Source organism: Odontomachus brunneus, unplaced genomic scaffold (genome assembly GCF_010583005.1).
Source record: "Odontomachus brunneus isolate Ranch 3 - 2012 unplaced genomic scaffold, Obru_v1 Obru_scaffold_004, whole genome shotgun sequence".
In the NCBI taxonomy this organism is placed as follows: domain Eukaryota; kingdom Metazoa; phylum Arthropoda; class Insecta; order Hymenoptera; family Formicidae; genus Odontomachus; species Odontomachus brunneus.
The window spans coordinates 821,102-842,782 of NW_022639454.1; the positions used below are offsets into that span (position 1 = coordinate 821,102).

The following is a 21,681-nucleotide window of genomic DNA, read 5'->3' on the forward strand; positions in this document are numbered from 1 at the left end:
ACGATTGACGATTAAAGATTAGATTTTAACAAATCAACAAGCTTCAGCCTTGGCTTGCTTTATTCCAATTGGTCAAGTTCCAATCTTCAATCGTCAATCATCTATCGCCAATCGTTAGTGTGATTTGGCCTGAAGGGCCTTCGCACACCGTAATCGTAACCATAATACGTAAAACTTAAGCTGAAGAACTAATCAGAATATTGCTATAGATTTATGTATTCCAAAAGACTATAAAAGTGACACCAAGTTTTATCTTACGCAGAAATAATTAGATTTCAACTGATTGAAATCTAGTTATTTCTGCGTAACATAAAACTTGGTGTCACTTTTATAGTCTTTTGGAATACATAAATCTATAGCAATATTCTGATTGGTTCTTCAGCTTAAATTTACGTATTATGGTTACGGTTACGGCAATTTGTGTGCGAAGGTCCTAACGTGCAGTATTCGACGCAACGCTCGAATAGCTGAGCTCCGCGCATCTCACCAGCACGGCAAGTGCTCAACTTCAAGCGGAAAAGTGCATATACGAAGTGCACAATCCAGAATTCATTAGCAACCACATTCTGTGACTCATTCATACAATTTTCATACGTGCCGTGTGCGCGCCTGTATTATATATCCGCCCACCTTCCGGATCTCCCGATCATAAATCAACGAAACTACTCTCGTCGAGGTTAGTCTCCCACTAATTTAGATCTACAGTCGGCCGGTTAAGTACAGCAATACTTTGCCCCGAGTTTTATAAGTTTTGCAACACGTATAAGACAGGAAAACGTAACTCCTAAGAAAGAAAAACACCTGTAAATTCTCGTATTGAATCCAAGATATGTTATGAAACTCATCGAGAAAAAGTGTTGCTGCGCCTAATCAGTGTACAGAATTCTGTACAAAATCCTCTTTTGATCTTACATTCTTTTCGCATGTGAAAGGTCGGTGGTCGCGCGCATTGGTATTCATAGCAAAAAATGGTTTGCCGGACGTACCGACCGAGTGGCGACGCGAGGCGACTCTCGACGAACAGGTGGAATATCGGCGACGATGGAATCGAGCGAACGAAACGGCATGCCGAGGAGGCGCCACCAGCCGAGATCTCGCGCGGAGGCGCTAATTCGCTCGTTCGTGTCTCGGCCGTTCGCTCACTCGCTCGCCCTCGTGCGCGCTGCTCGGCTTCAGCTTTTTAAAATGTCGCCGATGGCCGTGACAGGATCTATTTTTAACCGCGCCGAGATAAGTGCGGGAGGGACGGCGGGTAAAGAGTCAGAATGAAAGGGAGAGAGGAAGGGAAGCAGGGAATGCGAGAGCGAGAGAGAGAAAGAGAAAAAGCCACGTGGAAGAAGGAGAGAGCAGCAGAAGAGAGAGAAAGATGGAGAGAGAGAGAGAGAGAGGGAGAGAGAGAAGGATGGAGGGGAAGCAAATTTGCAACGTCAGTAGCGTAACGTTCGCGACGACTCGATGGCGCTATTAATAACACCTGTTTAATTAAAAACCTATCAGGAGCAGAATTTAGGAGAATCGCCTTTTCGCGCGAACAGCTAATTACGCGTAAGTACGGATTGCGCCACGAGAGCGTGAGAGCAAATTATGCATACACGACTGTGCGCAATATTGTTTTATCGGCACGCGACTCGCGTTATGTGAATTACTTCGTCCGGATTCTCTACTCCACATCTTCTACTTAATACGCATTAAGTCTGAAGCTTTCTTTTGCGACATGCCGATTGAACGAGGAAAGTGTTATCAGTTTTGATAAAAACGGTCTTTTTTCCACCGAACTCAGCGTTTGCTACTCGACACATGTTTAACGCGTAAGAAAATTAGACAATGAGGAGATAACCAATCTAAATTACTCTGGATATATCGCTAAATGGCAAAGCGCGGCCTTGCTGATTCCACACGACAGGAGTGTAATGTCGCATTTGTTACAGGAGCGAAAGTGAAACGAACGGACTGGTCCCTCGTTCCCGACGAGAACGCAAGAACCCGCGGCTACGACACGTCACTGATCGAGGGACCGACGAATTCGTCGTGCCGGAGGCATCGAGGAGAAGAGAAAGAGAGTGAATCAAAGAAGTAATTATACGTGACGTCACTCGACTGGTTTCAACACTCGAGCCGAGTGCAACGAGTCGAGTCAAGTCGAGTGGAGCAAGTGGGCCGGAGGGGCCTCCTCTCTCGCTGCTCTCCCTAGCCCGTAGCAATTGCCGCAGCTGGAGATGCGTATGGAAGAAATGTGCAGTCTCCTTTGCTTACGCGCGGCCGGTCTTGCTCGCAGCAAGTGGGAGGAGGCGAAAATAGCACCTCCCAAACTTTATGAGCGGTAAATCAGCGGAGCTTTAGTGCCGATACGGTCTACGCGCCACTTAAAGCGGACTTGACAGATGCATTAACCGCACCGCCGACCACGAGTAGGAAATTAAATAAACCTCTCCTAATTATTAATCAGCGAACGCGAGCTGCCGCCGCCGGAAAAGAGGACGACGACGACGACGACGACGTCGACTGCCGTGAAGCGAGCGAGGCCGTGAATCGCGCACATCGTGCGTCGCATTTCTTATCAACAAATACTCGAGTTTTTTTAACTCTCGTATTATTAATAAGTGCGCACTTAATGAGATCACATCGGTAAACGTGCGATCTACGTGCTTGCTCGCTCGAGAGTCGAGAATATTTTCGACAGGACTTCTATTTAACGATGCACGGAAGAGATCTGGTTGAATCGACCAATTTTCAATCGTAAAGATTCAATAGTAAAACAACTAATCATGCGATTGCTGCAAACAGCACTTGCTGAGTTACAATGACGATATCTAGTTGCTTCAGCCAGAGTGGCTGCATGATAATTGTCACCCCAATCAATTTCTGATTGCCACAACCCGGCAATCCAGTCACATATCTTTTCCCTTAATATTAATTCGCGAAAAATGACACGTGAAACTTTTCATTTTCCACGTTTCCGCTTTCAGCAAAACTTCACACGATTGCTATCAAAATCACGCGCAATTAGATCACATGTATTAAAGTAATTGAGTCGTATCAATTACACATATTTCTATCACACGAAGACATCGATACAACTGTGCTGCTCACAATTAAGTATTTCTGGTTACGTGCACCTTATCTTTTTTTTCCAGTGTGAAAAATGCAAACGCGCCAGCTCCAGCAGTACGTGTCTCCGACGAGCGAGTAAAAATCGAATACTGGTCGGCGGAGGAAAAGATAGCTCGCTGGTTTCGTAATCGTCCTATAATTGATCAGCCGTATTACCGGTATTATTTACCGGTTTGCGGCGTGTGTCTCTCTTAACGCCACGTACACGCGCGGCCGTTCACACAGAGACCGAGACGGAGGCTGCGAGAATACCCGCGCGAGAGTGACGGTTGGCGTGTGCCGTTTTCCTCTAATGCCTAAACACCATAAAACTCCCAATTAACCCAGCGGTGGCCCGACACAGAGCGTCACGAGCGTCGACGGCGTGCCGTGAGTTCTTCCCTTGTATTCCTAAATAACAACAACACCAACAGGGTAACGATCGTGTCACTTTTTCGTAAGAGCGAAAACGTGAAAAATTTCACGTGGATCCGACGACTTTAGCAACTGTGTAATTTCTCGAGCAATGAAAACGTGAAGATTTTCACGCGGAACTTCGCCTCCCACGAATTCACGCTAGAAAAAGGGGAGATACTCCCAGGGGAGAAGAGATCCTCCGCCTCGCCGCGAGCGCATGCATGCGTCCACCGAGGCGAAATTACAAAATAATTCAGACTCGTGAAATCTCCTCGTTGCTCCAGAGTAATGTCTTCGCGACGCAGTGAATCTCGGTACTCAGCGCGGTGGTCAGGAGACGGACAGAAGTGGTGTCCGCGAACGGACGGGCCCCGCGGATGCCGTCACTAAGCCGTGACGAGGAGCTATTTTCAGGCCCATTGACATTATCGGCGACGGTCGTCGCCGAGCGGTGCGGGATTCGCAAGCGCGGACAAGGATAATGGGGGGCCTCGCCGGCCGCGCACTGCTCCTTTACGCGGGACACGTACCGATGAATAATCGCCGATCGTTATCCGCGATATACTTCGATTATTTCGCGGGAAGGAGGAGCGAGGGGGCGGACGACACTCGCGCGCGGCCTTCCTTTCGTACTTACACACACACACACACACACATGCACACGCACAGGCACGCGCTGCTGCTGCTGATAGTTCCTGCATCGCGAGCTTATCTAGCAGCTACCAGTTTTGACATTTTCTTATAATAGGTTGACCGAGATCTTGCATATACTGGGTGCTCCGAAACCGAGCGCCCAACAGGGAAGCAAATCGGTCTCTGCTGATTTAACGGACCGTGTTGCGTGCGCATGCATCCGAATGCACAATGTGCACTGTGCTCCCGTATGCGGGCTGACCGCTCTATCGCTGTCGCGATTACGCAGTAACGCAGACGCTCGGTACACACAGTTACCAGGCGATTAACTCGCTGCTAATCGCGAGGGACTGTATAAACGCCGCGCTAACTCGCGCTCGTCTCGTCGGGAGAATGCAGACGATACGTCTGTATATCCGTGTGTGTACATGTAAGAGAGTATATGCTACTTCTGTACGATGCAATTCGCGTCTGAAAGCAATCGTGCTTGTTTGCATTGACAAACGTACTTTTTTATTATTTGCAGAGGATCAAGCGGAGCCAAACGGCTGGGCTTCCTGTCGGAAGTTGCAACGCGAGATTTTGCCCGCGAGAACGGCGGACAAGGCCGGCTAGGATCGACTTCTCTTTCCCAGAACGAGTTTGAAATGCAAAAGCGAGGCGATAGGTGAAAGGAATGAGCGCGAAGCAACAAGTCTCTTTAAGGCGCAACAGGTGTTAATGTCATCCTCGCCACCCCACGCGCCACCCGTCTTACAATACACGCCCTTTCGCAGTAAAAATCAGATCAAAAGGAAACTTTTACCGCGTCACGCTTCACGATTAGTCGCAGTGAAATGTCACGAGAGCGAAACGCGAGGGCGAGACACTCTCGGTGAAACAACAAAAGATTAAAAAAGAACATAAGAGAACTGCATGGAAATCCTAGGAATTTGAGAGATACGATTCCGAATTCAACGAGAAGTGCACAAGAATCTTTTTTACGAAAATTTTCTAACGTTCGCATATAATTTGCATGTAACGCACGTAACATGTCCGTGAGATCGTAGTGTCAATGCGACGTCCAACACGCGAGAAATAACGTTAAATGTTATACAAGTCAGGCATACATGGACAAGATATTCTAGTTTTTTCTTCCAGTTTGTAAATTCTTTTTAATTTCTTATTTCTTTACTGAGATATAAGAAATACTGAGATACCGTAAGATGGGGTTACTTTGTGACTGTAGGAGTTATTTTGTGACACAGTGAATATTGGTCAACAGTGATAATTATCACTATTGACCAATATTCACAAAGTAACCCCTGTGTCACAAAGTAACCCCATCTTACGTATAAGAAATACTGAGAGAGGAACAATCTAAAAAATAATAAATATTCATTCAATGGATAACATATATTTACTTAAATTTAAATTCTTATATTTAAATAGAAATAAACTAGCGTTTTCATGAACAGCTGAGGTTTTTCCTCAAAGTTATAAGAAAATCTATATATTTTCTTGTTTGTGGAAAATATTTTACACTAGTATAAACAAATACGTTATTAGTATCCACCAAATAAATATTTCCTATTTCTTAGATCATTTTTTTCTCAGTACACTAGTACAAAAATATATTGTTAGTAAAGTGTCAATCTTGCCGAGAAACATACACTGAGAAAAAACTTTACTAAATTAAAAAAAAAACGTTTGTTTGGATAGTACTATAAAGATATTTGTTTAAATTAAGTAATTATTTTCTAAAATTAAAGAAACAAATTTATATTTAAAATTTCTTTATTTAATTTTAGAAAATAATCACTTCCAAACAAACGTTTTTTGAAATTCAATAAATTTTTTTTCTCAGTGTAGTAATAGAAAATTTTGCTGGAAATATGGCAAATTTATATATATATATATACATATATATATATATATAGAGAGAGAGAGAGAGAAAGAGAGAGAGAGAGAGAGAGAGAGAGAGAGAAAGATTTCAGTTTCTGAAATATAGTTAATTTCATAACAATAAAAATGAAAGGATTATCAATTACTGCGATCAGTACGTCAATCTATATCTCGCTGACAAGATTCAACAGCAATCTTTACCATGAAATTCTCTCCGTGCATTCCGCGGGCTCAACGACGGCTATTCCGTCTGGTCGGGGCAGTCATTCGCGGCGGACAGATTGAAATCATATGGTGCACACGCTGAAACTTGGCGGCGAGCGCTAATTGATCACGTTCTACCACGCCCTTGCGAGAACCGAGGCGCGATAAAAGGGAATCGCGACGCGTGCATTGATCCGCGATGAAAGGACTTGCATAATGAAGCGCACGGCGGGATTTAAAATTAGCACCTGCTCCTGACCTGGGCTCCGACGGGACCGTCTCTTTCACTCGCCGTTAAAAGCCCGCAGAGAGTCTCGCACTTCTCTCCTTCCTCTCCTCACTCCGATTTATCACGTCGCGATAACGGGCGTCCCTTGGACGAGAACGAAGATTTTGCGTTTCCTCACGTGGAAACTCTCGAAAAGATATGATAAAGCGTGTATTGTGTTACAATCGATAAGAGAGAAACTACGTCGACAGAGAAATTCCAATAAGTTTAGAATTAGTCGTGGAAGCGCGATAAAGCGATATCGCGGTAAGCCGGGAGAAAAATCCGAATTGCGACTGCATGTGTGTGTGCGCGTGCTTTTCAGCTCTATTCCAACGTATTTATGCAAGAAGAAACGTAAATAAAAATGATCTTTTTTCTTCTTTAGTGAGATAGAACACGTAAGATCGTTTCTGCTTCATCTACTGTTCATTGAAATCCGACCGTTCTAATCGTCGGATTTTCACGTGAACTATAGAAATGCGGGATATTAAATGTTGCGCAACGTTCGTTTTCCATACTGAGAGAAAAAAATAGTTGGAATAACTATAATCTCACTATATTTTATAGTTCGTTTTAGCCTCAAACATATATTTATAGTTCATCTAAACATAAAGATATAGCAGAATTAAAACAGATTTATAGTCATCATCTTATTACGTATCTACGTATATAGCAAAGCACGCTTTGGGAATATAGTTACATGTATCTATATTTTCCAAATATTCCAATTGTATTGACTACACAAAATAGTTAATTTCTCTTACCATTCAATATTTGCAACCTTACTATATTTTTTATTTTAAATAATTATAATTCTTGGTAAAAGTTTTACATGGGTCAGTTATACTATGCTTATATTGTAAATATTACAAACATTATGCTGAAATTTAAAAATAATATTCCTGACTATAATCTTTTTATTATGCCATTATAGTTCCAAATATACATTTTTCCCTCAGTGCATGGTAGTTGTGTCTACAGCTAAAACGAAGTCTCGACAGACGTCGCCGGTACGTTTTGTTTACGTAATAAATTTTTTGTTTCCCCGAGGGTACGCACGTATATATTTATATCTTTTTTTTTCGAAGTTCCAGCGTCTCGCGATCGCCAAAGCTTCTCGAACATTTCCCCAGCGTTTTCCAAGCCTCCAACATCGCATTTGTTCGGCAGCGTCGACCATTAGTCGATTAAAATTTTCTGTCTAAAAAAACATTTATTCGGCGAACACTAATAACATACACCAAGAAAAAAATGGTATTTAAAATTATAGTCAAACTATAATCACGTGAAGAAATAAATACTATAAATTATAATTAAGAAAATTACTTTTTTGTTAAATTCTACTATGATGTTAATAATAATACTTTATATTACTGCTACCGTTTTACTATGAAAAATATTGTTGGGGTCAAAAGTAATTATGATTTTAGTTAGAAATGATATATTTTTCTCTCAATGTAGATACTTTCCCCTCTCACTGTAGTAAGATTATTGATTACTAATTGTAATTGATTATTTCAAAGGCAAATTTTTGTCGATCAATGGCCAGCACTGTCGTTTGGTACGTTCGTGATTACTAGCTTCCTTTCCCAGCACGACCTACGTGCGGCGATCTACCGCTGCTGTCGACACCGCCTTCGCGAATGCGAAATGCAAATCCGTAAAGCCTCTAGCGCCGGCTTCGATATCCGCGCGTGTCGATCCTCACGCACTTACGCGAGTGCGGGCATTAAGCCACGCGTACACACCTGGCCTGACGTTAAGCATTGTGCACGAATACTACATCGATACATATTGACGAGCGATTACGGGGAAAAAAAAGAAGCAGATACTCGCAGAGTCAAATACGTCCCTTACACAATACATTGTATCTGGCTGAATATTTGACTCTGGAATATTTCACATGAGAACACGCGCACTAAGAATATTCCAACGGGAAAATTTATTTATTTAGAGAAAAAACGACATATCGTGATATGAGACACGTAGACCGGGAGATAGAAAGGCGCGATCGGCTGTACTATTTCTGTCGCTACGCAATCGCCATTAATTAATCTTTCATTATTCGCGATAATCATTTTCCTCCAGTTCGCGGCTCATTAGCGGGCTCGTTGCTGAGGTTCGGAAAAGCAACCTTGGTCAAATCTAGACTTGCGGTAGACGGTCGGAACGTCAACAAGCAGGCAATTAATGTCGCGCACTATCGCTCGTTTCCGTCCGCGTAACGCGTGCGTTTCCCGATCCACTCGCTCGTGTTCGTTGAAACATTACATTCACGCCTGTCTGTCCGTTTGAGAAAGCATACACGCAGCTTCACGTGGCGCCCACGCCAGTTTTCGAGATCGTTCCGGTAAAGTATGCTCGCGGCGCGATTTATTTCGGCCTTTACTCGCGTTTACGATACACACCAAACAGACGCGCTCGATTCATGGTCTGGAAACATCCACAGCTCTCGTAAATCGGGATGTTGAGTTATGATGAAACGGAGACGCATATCTATAAATAATCTCTTTCCCCCCCCTCTCTCTCTCTCTCTTTATTTCTTTCTTTTTCATACCAGAGATACCCGAGACCGAACGAGAAGAATTTCGATAAGGCAGAGCATCGATAAGGCCCGGTTGATAATTATATGAATTAATGACGTCGCGAGAAATCAGATGCGTTCGTCAATAACGTTCGTCAAAAATGGAAATATTCCATGCGACAAATAATCCCACGCGGGGAGAATTCTATAGCAAAAATTACTATGAAATTTTGTAATCGAAGAGTAGATCGAGATATTCTATGTTCTGATTTATTTCCTTTCGTTTCATATGTGCTATTTATACTTTAGGGGAACTGAGATGTTCTATTAAAAATTTTATTTGTCTGCGTAAAAAAAGAACATTCTTGTTTGGGAAATCTTTATTTTTGATATGTTAATCTTCAAACGAGATTACATTAAACGAAGATAAGTTGATAACGAAGATAACTTACAAGAATGTACTTTATATAATTTAATGAAGCCTGTATTTTTATTATTTCATCATTTTCATCAATGGAAAGCACAAAATGTTTGACTGAGAATGATATTTTTAAATGTCGGAAAAAGATATTATTATCAAAATAATGATATTATACTTCTTATGAAACTAATATAATATTAACTAATATATAAACTAATATAATATAATATTCAAATAAAATTATAACATTATAGAAATTCATGACTTTAAAATTCTCTCTTCTAAAAATTACATATCGTTACTCATACATGAAACAATGATTGTTTATTTGAATATATTAGTCTTAAATGAATAGGAGAAACCTGGAGTGTGTAACACACATTTAAAAACATCATATTCTCAATCCAATATTTTTGTGCCTTCTATTAATAAAAATTATTTCTGAATAATAAAAACATAAATTTTTCTTCGCAGTCATAAAATCGTGAGTCATAAAATATACTCTTGCAAGTAATTTATCTTCCTTTAACGCTACGTAATCTCATTTGAAGATTATGTCAAAAATAAAGACATTTAAGACATGTCAAAAATAAAGACATTTTCCAAGGAAGAATGTCATTTTTTCTGCCTAAAAATATCGTAAAATTGAAGAGAATTTATACATGAAAAGAAAATATAATATTTTCTGCGTGCACATATTTGGAAATGCTGCCTGCATTCCAGCGTCCTACGTTCCGGCTACCCTACTGTTCAGCATCCTGCTGACTATGTTCACACGTCGCACAGGACACTCATGGAAGAGACACGGTTCGCACGGAGGAACGCGTACTAATTAACGCGACGCCGACGAGAGGGCGACGAAATATTTTAATAGACGACGAAATGCGATTGACCGGCGAGAAATTCGCAAAAAAGTATGAGCAAGTACGCCGCGCGCGGCACACCAAAACAACTGATTCTTTCCAAGGAAACAAAGTCACCTTGCGTTAGGCGCGAGCGGTAGTCGCCCGCCAAAAAATGCGGAATACACGCGGTGGTCAAGAAAACACGATCAATACTTCCAGAATATTCCGCGACCGTCAAATTACTCATTGTAAATTAATCAAGACGGTTGCATGCACGGTACGTATCGAGAGTGTCGTTGTTCAACGTAAGGTCATTAATTAACGTTGCTTTCCCGACCGATTCGTGTTCTTGTGCGACATTACTGAGCACTTGATCACGAAGAGAACAATCAACAGCTGACTCCAGGACGAAGTGCAGGACGCAGGAGGCGGAAGCAGTCGGCGACGTGACTTGTAATATCTTTATTACGTATATTTTAGAGCTCTGAATTCCCGACGAGATTTACGACGCCAATAAATAATAATGTCAATAAAAAATAATAATAAAAAGACTTTCGAAAGAAGAAAATTTGATGTTGTAAGTTGAATAAGTGAATAAATTTTATATAAGCAATGCATTGCTTATTGGAATAAACAATTGAGAAACAACTGAGATAATGATGTACAGATTCACAGAACGTACAGAATCGACTGAATTTTAATCGAGTTATAACTCGTAAACTTGCAAGGCTAATATATAGAATCCAGATTTCGGATTGAGACAAGTCGCGGAGGAGAAGCCGGACTCGGTGAATCCGCGTGGCGTCCAGGAGGTTGCAATCGAAAGTGATCTCCGCCGGTGGCGAAAGTACCTACTTTGGCGCATAGCGCGAATGCAAAAGCGCAATTTCGCGCAGGAGAAAGGCGTCTCTTTGCGGTGCAACGAGCGAGGAAACGAGCAGCGGCGACGCGGCTGGTCACATGGCAGACACGTCGTCATTCCGGCCATAGGAAACCGGTGTCTACGCGCGCGCGTGCGATATCGCGAACGGGCTTCGTCGACATAAGAAACGCATAGAGATGCGAGGGGACAAAAAACCAAACGCAGAACGGATGATCGGACCGTGGATCGCTCGCCTTGATAAGAGCGGAAAATAAAAGAGGCGCGAGTGAAAATAATGAGTGCATGCCCGCGCGAAACGCTCGTCCCCTCTCGCACCTTGGCGCGGCGTCGAGGAGGCCGCGATTACCGAAATTGCACGCACCGACCTCGAAATCTCGTTGCGCGGCGTCTCCGCCGAAGATCTAATTTTAAAAATACGGGTCATCGCGCGCGCGATGCGGAAGGTGAGTGCGTTTCTTTGTGCAGATGCACTTGTCATCGGCTTTAATTCGCTCGCCACTGTGACGAGCGTGTAATTTCTCGAGTCGCGCGCGGCTCCGAGTTGCGTGTGCCAAATGCGAGACAGACAGACAAATAGATAGACAAAGAGAGAAAGAGAGAGAGAGAGAGAGAGAGAGGTGTCATTGTCATGGCATCAAGCCGGCACTGTCACGTCGCGTTAAAAATATCTTTTTTAATGTGGCAAACTGTCGAAGTGCGGCGAGCGGGAGAAAAGACGACCACGAGGCGAGGAAAAGGAAGACGTGGAGAGAACGTGGTGCAGAAGGCGTACGTGTACTCGTGTACTTGGGTTAAAGGCGGAAAAACAGATGCGCGTGGGTAGATAGGTACACTAACCTGTCGCTCTTGTCGACCAGCCGGAGGGGCGAGAGCTCTTGCAGCGGCGGTTCCGCGGATATACCCTGGGCACGTTGCTTGCGCGGCCGCGGCTTCGTCGGCGTCAACGGCGACTTGAACGGCAGGACGCTGAGGAATTTATCCAGGTGGCTCCGCAGCTCCTGGATCTCGGCGTCGCGACGACATAGCGCCGTCTCGAGATCGGCGATTCGCTCTTCCTTAACACGCAGCAGCTCTTGCAGTTCCCTGAGGGTGCTCATGCTGGCCAGCGGGATACCAACGCCGACGTGCGGCACGGTGACTTGCGGCACAGTGGTGCTAGCTATGCTGCTGACAGCGGTGGTGACGGCAGCGACGGCCGCGACGACGGTCGTCGGCAGCTGCGGCGACGGCGACGAGGTCGTGGCGTCCGCGGCGTCCTCCTCGTCGTCGAGCCGCTTCTGCGGGAAGCACAGCGAGTCGAAGCACACGCGCATAGACACGCAGGCGTCGCCGATCGGCACTCTGTACTTGGTACCCTCGTCCATTCAACTCGCTTTAACCGGTACGCGTCGTGTAGTGCGAGAAGAACGACCCATGCGTCGCGGCGGAGCAGCTACGCGGCCGGGGCTCTGGACGAGGACGTTGTCGGTCGTCACTATCGCGGATTCGCGTGATTCGCGCTCCCGAAGAGCGGAGGACCGACGTCCTCCACCGCCTCCGTGACGTCCCGCGCTTGTCGGTCGCGAGCGAGACGGCGAACGGAACCGAGTATTACGAGAAAAGGACAGGATGAGCGAGTGAGAAAGAGAGAGAGCGCGCGACGAGGTGGGGTAGAGCACGAGAGGGAGACGTGGGTTACGCGCGCGCCATCGCGCCGGTAGTTGTCACTGCTCACGTGTCGTGGCGCTCGAATCGCCACTCTAGACTCGAATCGACCCTCTACATATAACGGGTCTACCGCTTGTTTGTCGATAAGTTAGGAACGGGGAGGAATCTTTTCTTTCCGCAGCTTTCGACACGTCTTGCATGCACTGCAATCAAACAATAACAACAGTAAATAGAGACACGAATATTCGTCGGCGACGAAATATACAAATAAATAGTAACCAAATTTATTAACCCTTTATATACACATGTACATAGAAACATTATTGGTAAGTATTATTGTAAGATAACGTCGATACGCACATGTGTATATGTACAACAGAAAAAATATGTACATTCATAAATAGAAAACTGTTACGTTTCAATTGTACTATTAAGTTTCGTCATTGTGGGAGGAGGGGCTCGCTTCCTGTCCTTAGCACAGTTTTTGTCACGGTAAGGTCGTTCACATTACACGCGAGCTTCTCAGTTTTCTGTGCTGCCGTCGTTGCCTCATCTTCCTGGAGAAACGCCTCGTTCAAGCAGACGTTGTTCAGGCTGACAGCACTGTTCGAGAAGATCGCCGTGCCAAGACTCGGTTTCTTCATGTCGACGCTGTTAGCACGTTTCGTTAATTGCGGAGGTTTCGAATCCGCGTCCCCCTTCTCGGCATGCGTGCGCGACGACATCAAGTCGCACGCTCTACCAAGGATAATTATACTGTTCAATATGCGAAGAGCTACCAGTATAAAATAAGCCAACAGCAGAAGTATCAGGTTTGCTGGTCTCGCGGATGGTGTCACAGTTGTGCATAGGACGCGTGCCATAGCCACACCCAACGGAAGAGGTATGAAGCCCATTCGTCGTGCGACCAAGTCCGAAGGATCCGAGAATGCGGTCTCTTTGCGAGTTTGCGCCATATCATACGCAAGACTCACCGTGTAGTCTCGGTAGACAGTGAAGCGCAACTCGTTGAAACGTGTGATGAACGCGTGTTTCACCTTTACAGAAATACAATGCTATTAGCATGGTAATAAGGAATAAATAAAGCTCTTATCGATATTCTATGTCATATATATTATTCATGTCATATATATTATTCTATGCCATATATATTTCATGTGGTGATACCCACCCAATCAACGAGAACTTCAGCGAATAACACCAACGCGCAATCGGGCAGCAGAACAGCAAGACGATCGCTGTGCCATGCGTACTCCTTCATCGTTTGCAAACTCACTGCAAGCAGCAGCATGGTCAAGTGAAACCTCTCCCTGACATCTGAACAAGATAATTGGAACAAGTTGTTCTTGTCGAATTTCTTGAAAACTGAACCCTTCAGTTCTACAAACTGGAAGCGATAATATACGTGAGATATTCTGTAAAAGAAATAATTTCTTTGCGTAATTCACTCACATTGTTAGACATCATGATCGTGAGGAGAGCCTTGTTACTGCTGTTAATTGCTACATTCAACGTTGTAGCTTGAAATAATACCAGTATACTATGCAACACTTTATAGGAACGAAGTTAAGGCGTGTACAGATGTATCATTGTCTGAACCAATTCCAAGTCAAATTACATACATTGTTCTGTGAATTATTCAAAGGATACACACATAGACGACAACAAATAGCAAATGCGGCAGTGTACCCAAATGTTGCGTACGGGATGAACGCGAGCGCGGTTCTGTGGCAGTCCAAAGCAGAGCATCTATAATATCTTGACCAAAAGCACTGAAAAGACGATCTCCCACTTCTAACATGTTGTAGAATATATACAATTTTATAACCGATTGACTCTTAACTAAATGATACATCATAGAGGTGTCTACTTTCCAGGTGGCTGCCCAACAACCCACTACTACAGCTCCTTTTAGCAAATCACACACTTCTGCTGGGCTTAAATACTTTCCTGTGTTTTTTGCACGAAACTTTCCACTTCTACATATGAAACAGATCAAGAGAAATACTTTAATACACAGAATATCTGAGAAATGGAATATCCTGTGACAAATAGATATTTTACATACCTCAAACAATGTCGCAAAGGCCGTGTAATCACTGCCCATAGAGCCATTGCAAATCTCAATGGTAAAAATGTATACACAAAGAGAAAGGAATCTGCACACTATGGAAATAACAATAATACAAAATAATTAGTTCTCTCAAGTACTTTAGAAATACATCAATTATCATATGCTATTTTGTTCTTATGATATGATCTTACAATAATATTAATACTTATCTATACCTGAAGAAAACCATAAACCATAAACTTTTCCACTTCATTAGGTATTTGTAAGAATGAATAAATCTTCTCCCTTCTGGCAGAGAATCTCTCCTCATCGTGTTCCAACTGATAACCTCTTGTTAATTCTGTCCTCAAAAATTGCATCAATGATACACCTAGAAAAGTAAGGTATATTCGACGTTAAACTATGTAAAATCAATCACTATTTATTTTAATAATTATTTGCAATAAAAATTTAAATTACGACAAAACACTCTTTACAACAAGTACCAGTACCTTGTTTCTTGTCCAAATCTTGCGTCTCCGAGAACTGTTGCCTGTAGTGCGGAGATTCGACATTCTCTACTCGTTTATTATTAGGTGAGACGTGCCTTTTGGACTTGCCAGTATTGCGGAATCGAATGGTCTTCTTCTCCGGGCAATTCTGCTCCATAATTTCATCCTCGGCGAGCATGCTGCGCGTCGCTTCGTAAATCTCAACGTGTATCAACGTAACGTGCCGTCATTCTATGCGAGCTTTATAATCTCGAGATCACAATCGTGTCTACTTTTATCCCTAACAAGCTCGTCTATCGAACTCTAACACGACACAGCATGACGTGCAAACTGTCATAACAAACCAGTAGCGGAATGAGATGCGTCAGACGTGACGGTGACAACTGCGACGATAATAGATCTACCAACAAACGAAATGTGCTCAAAAGAAGTTTCTCTCACCTTAGGTTTGTTCTTTTTTACTGCACTCGTTAGCGAGTTGTTCGTTCCAAGTAGCTTTCTCTCTGTATATTTGTGCAATAAAAATGATATTTCGAGAGGTTAGAGGGTCACCTGGCGCCATCTAGCGGTGTCGCGGAAAACCATTATGTGACTTCCATAGATACGGATTTAGTTTGAATCAACAACAGTGTGATGCAGAGAAATTTGTTGTAAATCGCATTTATTTCAAGATAGAGAATTGTTTTTTTTACGAGAACTGCAATTATTGCGAAAGATCGTGTATCGCCGACAATTTTTTTTTAATTTAGCACGTCATAAATATTGTACTTCACGATGAATATGTCAATCGCAAACGACTTAAGTTTATCTCGCGACGACTTGTTTAACGCTGATACGGAGCAATCAGAAACTAAGCTCACAAAAAAATTATGGGTAGAACCTACGAAGCCTACGCAGATGCCGAATGTTCTAAATCCGGATGACTCCTTGATGAAGAAATTCCAGTATACTCTACGAGAACATCTTGCCCGTGTTGATAAAAAGTTGAGCGATGAAATATTAGAACTTGTAAGTGTAACTTACAATGATCCTTTTCACTTATAACTAAATTTACAATATGTAACAGCACGTGAAATACAATCACTATATTTTTTATATATCAAATATTCTAGGAAGCTCAGATAAAATCTATTGAGAAAGAACGGGAGGCTGCAGGCTTACAGTTATATTACGCTCAACAAGAAATAGCAAAACAGCAAATGTCAATTGAGAAATATCAAAGCATGATAGGAAATGTGATTTCACTGCGTGAAGAGAAAGATACACATGTAAAAGATGCAAAGAACTTTCATAAAGCTGCTCATGCTAAATTGCTCGATGAGAAAAAGAAAGAAGAGAGTTTTACTTATGAATTAGAACAATTTACAGCTCTGCAAGCAAGATTCGCAGAATGGCAGACTGAATTGGAAAACAGTTTGGCTATTTCCAAACAAGTATCAAAGAAGGACAGAATAATTCAGCAAGAATTAATTGCTCAGAAACAGCAAAAAGACTGTATAATATTTAAACTTATGGAAGAAGTATGGAGAATCAAAACTGAGATAGCTAATTTGGACATGCAGTTACAGTTGAAAAATAAAGAGAAAATTGAGATAAATCAGACGATCGCCGACGTTAACACTGACCTGGAAGCATTGCACAAGCAACATGCAAATTTATGCAGTGCGTGGAATTCTGTAGTACTGAATATCACTAAGAGAAACAAAGTTTATGAACAATTGAACACAGAACGCGAGTATGTAGTATGTAATCTTTAAAAATCAAAATGAATAAAATTACAAAAGGACATGATAAAAGAATATCATATAAAAGATAAAATCAAATTTGAATAAAAGTTAACTAGTTCAATATAAAATTTGGCTAGTTAATTTTCTAAAACTAAAGTAGTCTAGTCTTTCCAGGAAAATATGCGACTCTTTCAACACGTTACGTGCGGAAATAGAGAAATTAAAGAAAGACACTTCTAACGAAGCAGAGAATAACGAAACTTTGACGTCGTTACATATACGATTAGAGGACAATATACAGACTAATTCAAAACAGGCAACGATGGAAAATGATAAACTTGACAATCTGCAATCTGAATTAGTAAAGTTAGCAAAATTTAGCGAACAGGAACAATATGAATATGATTTAATTAATGGCGTATGTACAATAATTTTGCAATTTTGTATAGTGCATATCTGTAGAACTTTCTTGTTCTCTATTAAGTTACTCATCCAGATACAATGCCAACTTTATATTACAGGAATGGCAATGTTTATTACATGAAGAGGAGGAAATTGATAAAGAATTGACTAAATTCTTGAATAAGTACAACGAATTAGAGAATGTAATATACAGCAAGCTGGAGGAAAAAGTAGCACATGATAAAACGGCGCGCTATTTGAATAAATTATTATTAGATTCTAAAAAGTCAACGCAAGAACAAGAATTATTGCTTGTGGAAACCGAAAATTCATATGGTAAGAAATTGTTGGAATTGGAGCAACTTAATTCGGCCATTCCTCAGGAAAAGTTGGAATTTGAAGAACTTTTGCTAAATAATACCACAAGAAGCAAAGAGATAGATGAGATACAGAAAGAAATCAAGAAACACGACATAATATTTGAAAGAAAGCAAGTGAAAATTGTTACTTTGAATAAAATTATTGAAGAGGTATATGACATATGAGAATTTTAATAAAAAAGGAAAATAATATAGAAGCTATATTTTATTTAGTCCCCTTTTTATAGGTGTTATTGCATACGGGCGGCGAAGAAATTAGTCCTCTTGATATAAAGATGACTAGCTTGGAAAAGAATATTGAGGAGGTGCAATGGAATAATCAGAAAGCACAACAATACTGGGTTCGTCAGGAAGGACACATGATTACATTGAGTCAGCAGAGAGATTTACAACTGCAGGAACTCAATCTTCTTAACAAAGAAATAATGATAATGGAACAGAAGAATCTGAAGATAGAACATGCTCTAGAAATGCTCACTAAAGAAGAATCTAATATGGAGAAAATATTAAATCTGTTGCAACAAAGATTAGTACAGATGAATGCACAGTTAGTCATTCAGAAAGGTCTGAAAGAGGAATTAGAAGATAAGAATTTTATTACCAAAAACGAGAGTATACAATCTCTCAAAGATACGGAATTGAATTTGATAAAGTTGCAAAGTGATCTGAAGCAGTTGTATGAGGAAAAAGCATCCTTGAAGAGCAATTTAGATACAATGCAACAGGAAAGTTTATCATGGGAGAAGAAAGTATATAATTTTAAATATATATATATATATATATATATATATATAAATATTATGTAATCAAATAAAATGGATATATCTTCCTCACATGATAACATGATAAAGACGCTTATTACAAACTTAGGAGATTAATTACCTTAAATTACTTTTTAGATGAAACTAATGCAAGAAACTATAAAAAGCTTGAGGGACGAACGCAGTAGCGGTGGAGATATCGCAGTAATGAAAAGTGAAATTCACAAAATGGAAATGCGTCTATCGCATTTGCGTAGAGCGCAAGAAAAATTGATACATGACATGGAGTTTTGTGTTGCACGCAGGGATGTTATGTTAGACAAAGTTATGGGTAAATTTAAAAAAGATCCGAAAGGTCAACACAATCAGAAAGTTATATTTCATAAACGTCTGGCTGATCAAAAGTTAAAGATTAAGCAAATCATTAAGGTAAACCATTTCAATTTGCATCAAATTGGAAATAAATTTTTGTTCTTCAATGTAACGTTCTGTAATCAACTGTTTATTGCAGGATACCAAAAAAATTGAAAGCAGAATACAAGAGTTAGACGATCAAATAAAAGATGTAATAGAAAAGTGTAACGAAGCACGTGTAACGTTCAAAACGATAGAAAACGTTGTCCCGAATGTAGATCAGGAAATTATACAAACGGAAGCTATTAAATATCATGTATGTTACATAAAATTATTATTAATTTCCTCAGTATTTCACATAATATAGAATTATTATTTACCGTAAAACTTTTGGTTTCCCACAGAATTTACAATCACTGGTCTTTAAACAACGAAAAGTTAAAATGTTCCAAGATATTAAAAACGGCCGATACAAAATGCTGTTTAAAAATGAAGCAGCATTGAGTGAAGAATTCCAAAATGAACAAATCCTTCATGATTATTTGAAACATGTAATGGAACGAACAAGTCAAGATTTCCCTTTATTAAAAAATAATATCCAAAAGATACTTTTAACATTGGAAATATTATAAAATCCCAATAAATGTTAACAAAAATGTAAAACAATTTATAATGTGTGCATATTTATGATTAAAATATATGCTTACACAGAATGCACACCTTTAATAAAAGCTTCCATGGATGGAATGGGAGTGTCTGGCAAGATACCATGTCCCAAATTGGCAATATATCGATTTTTACTGAAGTTCGTCACCATTTTTTGCGCACGATCAACAACTTCATCCTAAATGTAATAATGCGTATATTTAATATATGTGATAATCTGTAAATATTTTTGCATTTTCTAGAGGTGTAATTTACCTGTGTGGAGTACATTGCACAAGGATCCATATTACCCTGTAACGTGACATTAGGTCCAAGACGTTCTCTGGCTTCTGCAGGATCCACGGTCCAATCTAAACCTATAACTTCATAACTTTGATCCTTTGCAAGCATTTCTAAAGACTTCATGGTCGCACCTTTTGGGAAAGCAATCTAAAAACAGATGCACAATATATTCAATAACTTCACTTGACTTGTAGATAACTTGTTACTTATAAATAAGACGAATACTTTACCATAGGTACTTCTGGAATATTTGCTGCTCTTAACTGCTCTCGTACACATTTACTAATTTGCTTGAGATATTTAAAAGAATAATTTATAAACAAAGCATCATCCAGGTAATCTCCATTACTTTCAAATACTTGAAGTAACTTGAAAATATAATATATTGTTATTGCCTCTCTTCTACTTTAATATGTGCAATTGTAAAGACAATTTTTTCTTATCACAAAAAATACTTTAATAATCTTATTAAGAGATATATTTCTAATTATACCTGAGCACCAGCCTTCACTTGCATTACTAAATAATCTACAATTATATCTGTAACCATCTGCAGTAATTTATGAGATTCTTCTGGATACTTGTACAACCATGATCTTGCCTTTGCCATTGTAGAACTACCACCTCCTTGAATCATATAACCCATCAGAGTCCACTAGAATAAATTAACACATAAGTTCCATAACATTATGTAATGATACAAAGAGACTTACAGGTGCTCCACTGAATCCTATTAATGGTACTCTTCCATTCAGTTTATGTCTAGTCAATGTTATAGCATCTCCAACATATTTTAAAGCTTCTTCTACATTTGGTCGCACAAGTCTTGCTAAATCACTTGGATTGGCTAAAGGCTGAGGCAAGACTGGACCCTAATAGATATTTCTTATTTATAGAGAATAGATGATAATAAATATTGTCTGATTGATTTGAATATCTACATGATTAAAAGAAAATACTCACTACACCTGCTACCATCTCAACCTTCAAGCCCATTGCTTGAGGGATTACCAGGATATCTGAGAAGATAATACTAGCATCCAGATCAAAACGCTCTATTGGCTGCAAAGTCACCTGACATGCTAATACTGGAGTTTGGCAAACAGTGAAAAAATCATTTTTGGCTCTAATTTCCTGAAATTCCGGGAGGTATCTTCCAGCTTGCCTCATGACCCAAACTGGTACCCTATCAACCGGCTCTCCCCGTGCTGCTCTAAGTATTCGATCATTTTTCAATTGTGGAAAATTACACTCAGTCATTTTAAGGCACCAACAATTTACTGTTTTAAATTTTAGCTTGTTCTTAATTATCTTTTATCACGTTTTTTATCGACAATATTTTTATATTATATGTATAATTACAGTATATTGTATTGAATTTAATTAAACTTATTATAATATTTTAATTATTTTTAAAGCAATACTTGATAAATAACAATAGAGCAAGCTCAATAATAAATTCAATCGCAGACGATAGGAAATAATTGGAAAATGTGTAGACGTTATAGCCGTATCACACTAGCAACTTGCGGCTACGGTTGTAATTATGTCTCTTGACCAATGAGAAAAGCGGTAATACGTAGCAGCTTCTTTCTGATTGGTCAAAAGACATAATCGCAGCCGCTAGTCGCTAGTGTGATACGACTATTAGGGGACTTTATGAAACTCTCTCTCTCTCTCTCTCTCTCTCTCTCTCTCTCTCTCTCTCTCTCTCTCTCTCTCTCT

The 21,681-nt window shown here is 40.5% G+C and overlaps 4 protein-coding genes across 5 annotated transcripts in view; 1 reads left to right on the plus strand and 3 right to left on the minus strand.

Moving 5' to 3' along the window:
* Positions 1-12,536, minus strand: part of LOC116845010 (cGMP-dependent protein kinase, isozyme 2 forms cD4/T1/T3A/T3B) — a 44,396-nt gene extending 31,860 nt beyond the window's left edge. The window contains exon 1 of the mRNA XM_032817240.1: positions 12,010-12,536. Coding sequence (XP_032673131.1) covers positions 12,010-12,536 — 527 coding nt within the window. The remainder of the gene's footprint in view (positions 1-12,009) is intronic.
* Positions 12,537-13,079: 543 nt separating this feature from the next.
* On the minus strand, positions 13,080-15,775 carry LOC116845032 (protein TAPT1 homolog). Its single transcript, XM_032817275.1, has 7 exons — positions 15,385-15,775; positions 15,109-15,263; positions 14,888-14,985; positions 14,470-14,798; positions 14,272-14,369; positions 13,991-14,206; positions 13,080-13,856 (listed from the first exon to the last, which is right to left on the minus strand). The coding sequence occupies exons 1-7, from the start codon at positions 15,560-15,562 to the stop codon at positions 13,260-13,262; spliced, it is 1,671 nt and encodes a 556-aa protein (XP_032673166.1). The 5' UTR covers positions 15,563-15,775; the 3' UTR covers positions 13,080-13,259.
* Positions 15,699-19,676, plus strand: LOC116844999 (coiled-coil domain-containing protein 40). 2 transcript variants are annotated; one of them, XM_032817229.1, is made up of 9 exons: positions 15,699-15,830; positions 16,262-16,392; positions 16,497-17,119; positions 17,286-17,529; positions 17,633-18,043; positions 18,121-18,642; positions 18,793-19,083; positions 19,166-19,324; positions 19,413-19,640. In XM_032817229.1, exons 1-9 carry the CDS (start codon positions 15,800-15,802, stop codon positions 19,638-19,640), a joined length of 2,640 nt encoding a protein of 879 aa, XP_032673120.1. In that variant the 5' UTR covers positions 15,699-15,799. The 2 variants fall into 2 exon arrangements, with proteins under 2 accessions (XP_032673120.1, XP_032673113.1); XM_032817222.1 differs by lacking the exon at positions 15,699-15,830 and having other exon boundaries at positions 16,128-16,392; positions 19,413-19,676.
* Positions 19,324-21,482, minus strand: LOC116845035 (uroporphyrinogen decarboxylase). The gene is made up of 6 exons (XM_032817290.1): positions 20,920-21,482; positions 20,670-20,828; positions 20,450-20,611; positions 20,187-20,324; positions 19,930-20,103; positions 19,324-19,852 (listed from the first exon to the last, which is right to left on the minus strand). The coding sequence occupies exons 1-6, from the start codon at positions 21,214-21,216 to the stop codon at positions 19,712-19,714; spliced, it is 1,071 nt and encodes a 356-aa protein (XP_032673181.1). The 5' UTR covers positions 21,217-21,482; the 3' UTR covers positions 19,324-19,711.
* Positions 21,483-21,681: the final 199 nt, after the last annotated feature.

What these genes read in the sequence shown, in the direction of transcription:
- LOC116845032 (XM_032817275.1), bottom strand. Translation starts at nt 15,562, where the DNA reads ATGCTCGCCGAGGATGAAATTATGGAGCAGAATTGCCCGGAGAAGAAG. An exon ending in AGATTTGGACAAGAAACAAG is followed by an intron (nt 15,264 to 15,384) that starts GTACTGGTACTT and finishes TTACTTTTCTAG; the next exon opens with GTGTATCATTGATGCAATTT. An exon ending in CCTTTGCGACATTGTTTGAG is followed by an intron (nt 14,799 to 14,887) that starts GTATGTAAAATA and finishes TTTCATATGTAG; the next exon opens with AAGTGGAAAGTTTCGTGCAA.
- LOC116844999 (XM_032817222.1), top strand. Translation starts at nt 16,159, where the DNA reads ATGAATATGTCAATCGCAAACGACTTAAGTTTATCTCGCGACGACTTG. An exon ending in CAATTGAACACAGAACGCGA is followed by an intron (nt 17,120 to 17,285) that starts GTATGTAGTATG and finishes TAGTCTTTCCAG; the next exon opens with GAAAATATGCGACTCTTTCA. An exon ending in AATATGATTTAATTAATGGC is followed by an intron (nt 17,530 to 17,632) that starts GTATGTACAATA and finishes TTTATATTACAG; the next exon opens with GAATGGCAATGTTTATTACA.
- LOC116845035 (XM_032817290.1), bottom strand. Translation starts at nt 21,216, where the DNA reads ATGACTGAGTGTAATTTTCCACAATTGAAAAATGATCGAATACTTAGA. An exon ending in ATATTCCAGAAGTACCTATG is followed by an intron (nt 20,104 to 20,186) that starts GTAAAGTATTCG and finishes ATCTGTTTTTAG; the next exon opens with ATTGCTTTCCCAAAAGGTGC. An exon ending in GTGCAATGTACTCCACACAG is followed by an intron (nt 19,853 to 19,929) that starts GTAAATTACACC and finishes TATTACATTTAG; the next exon opens with GATGAAGTTGTTGATCGTGC.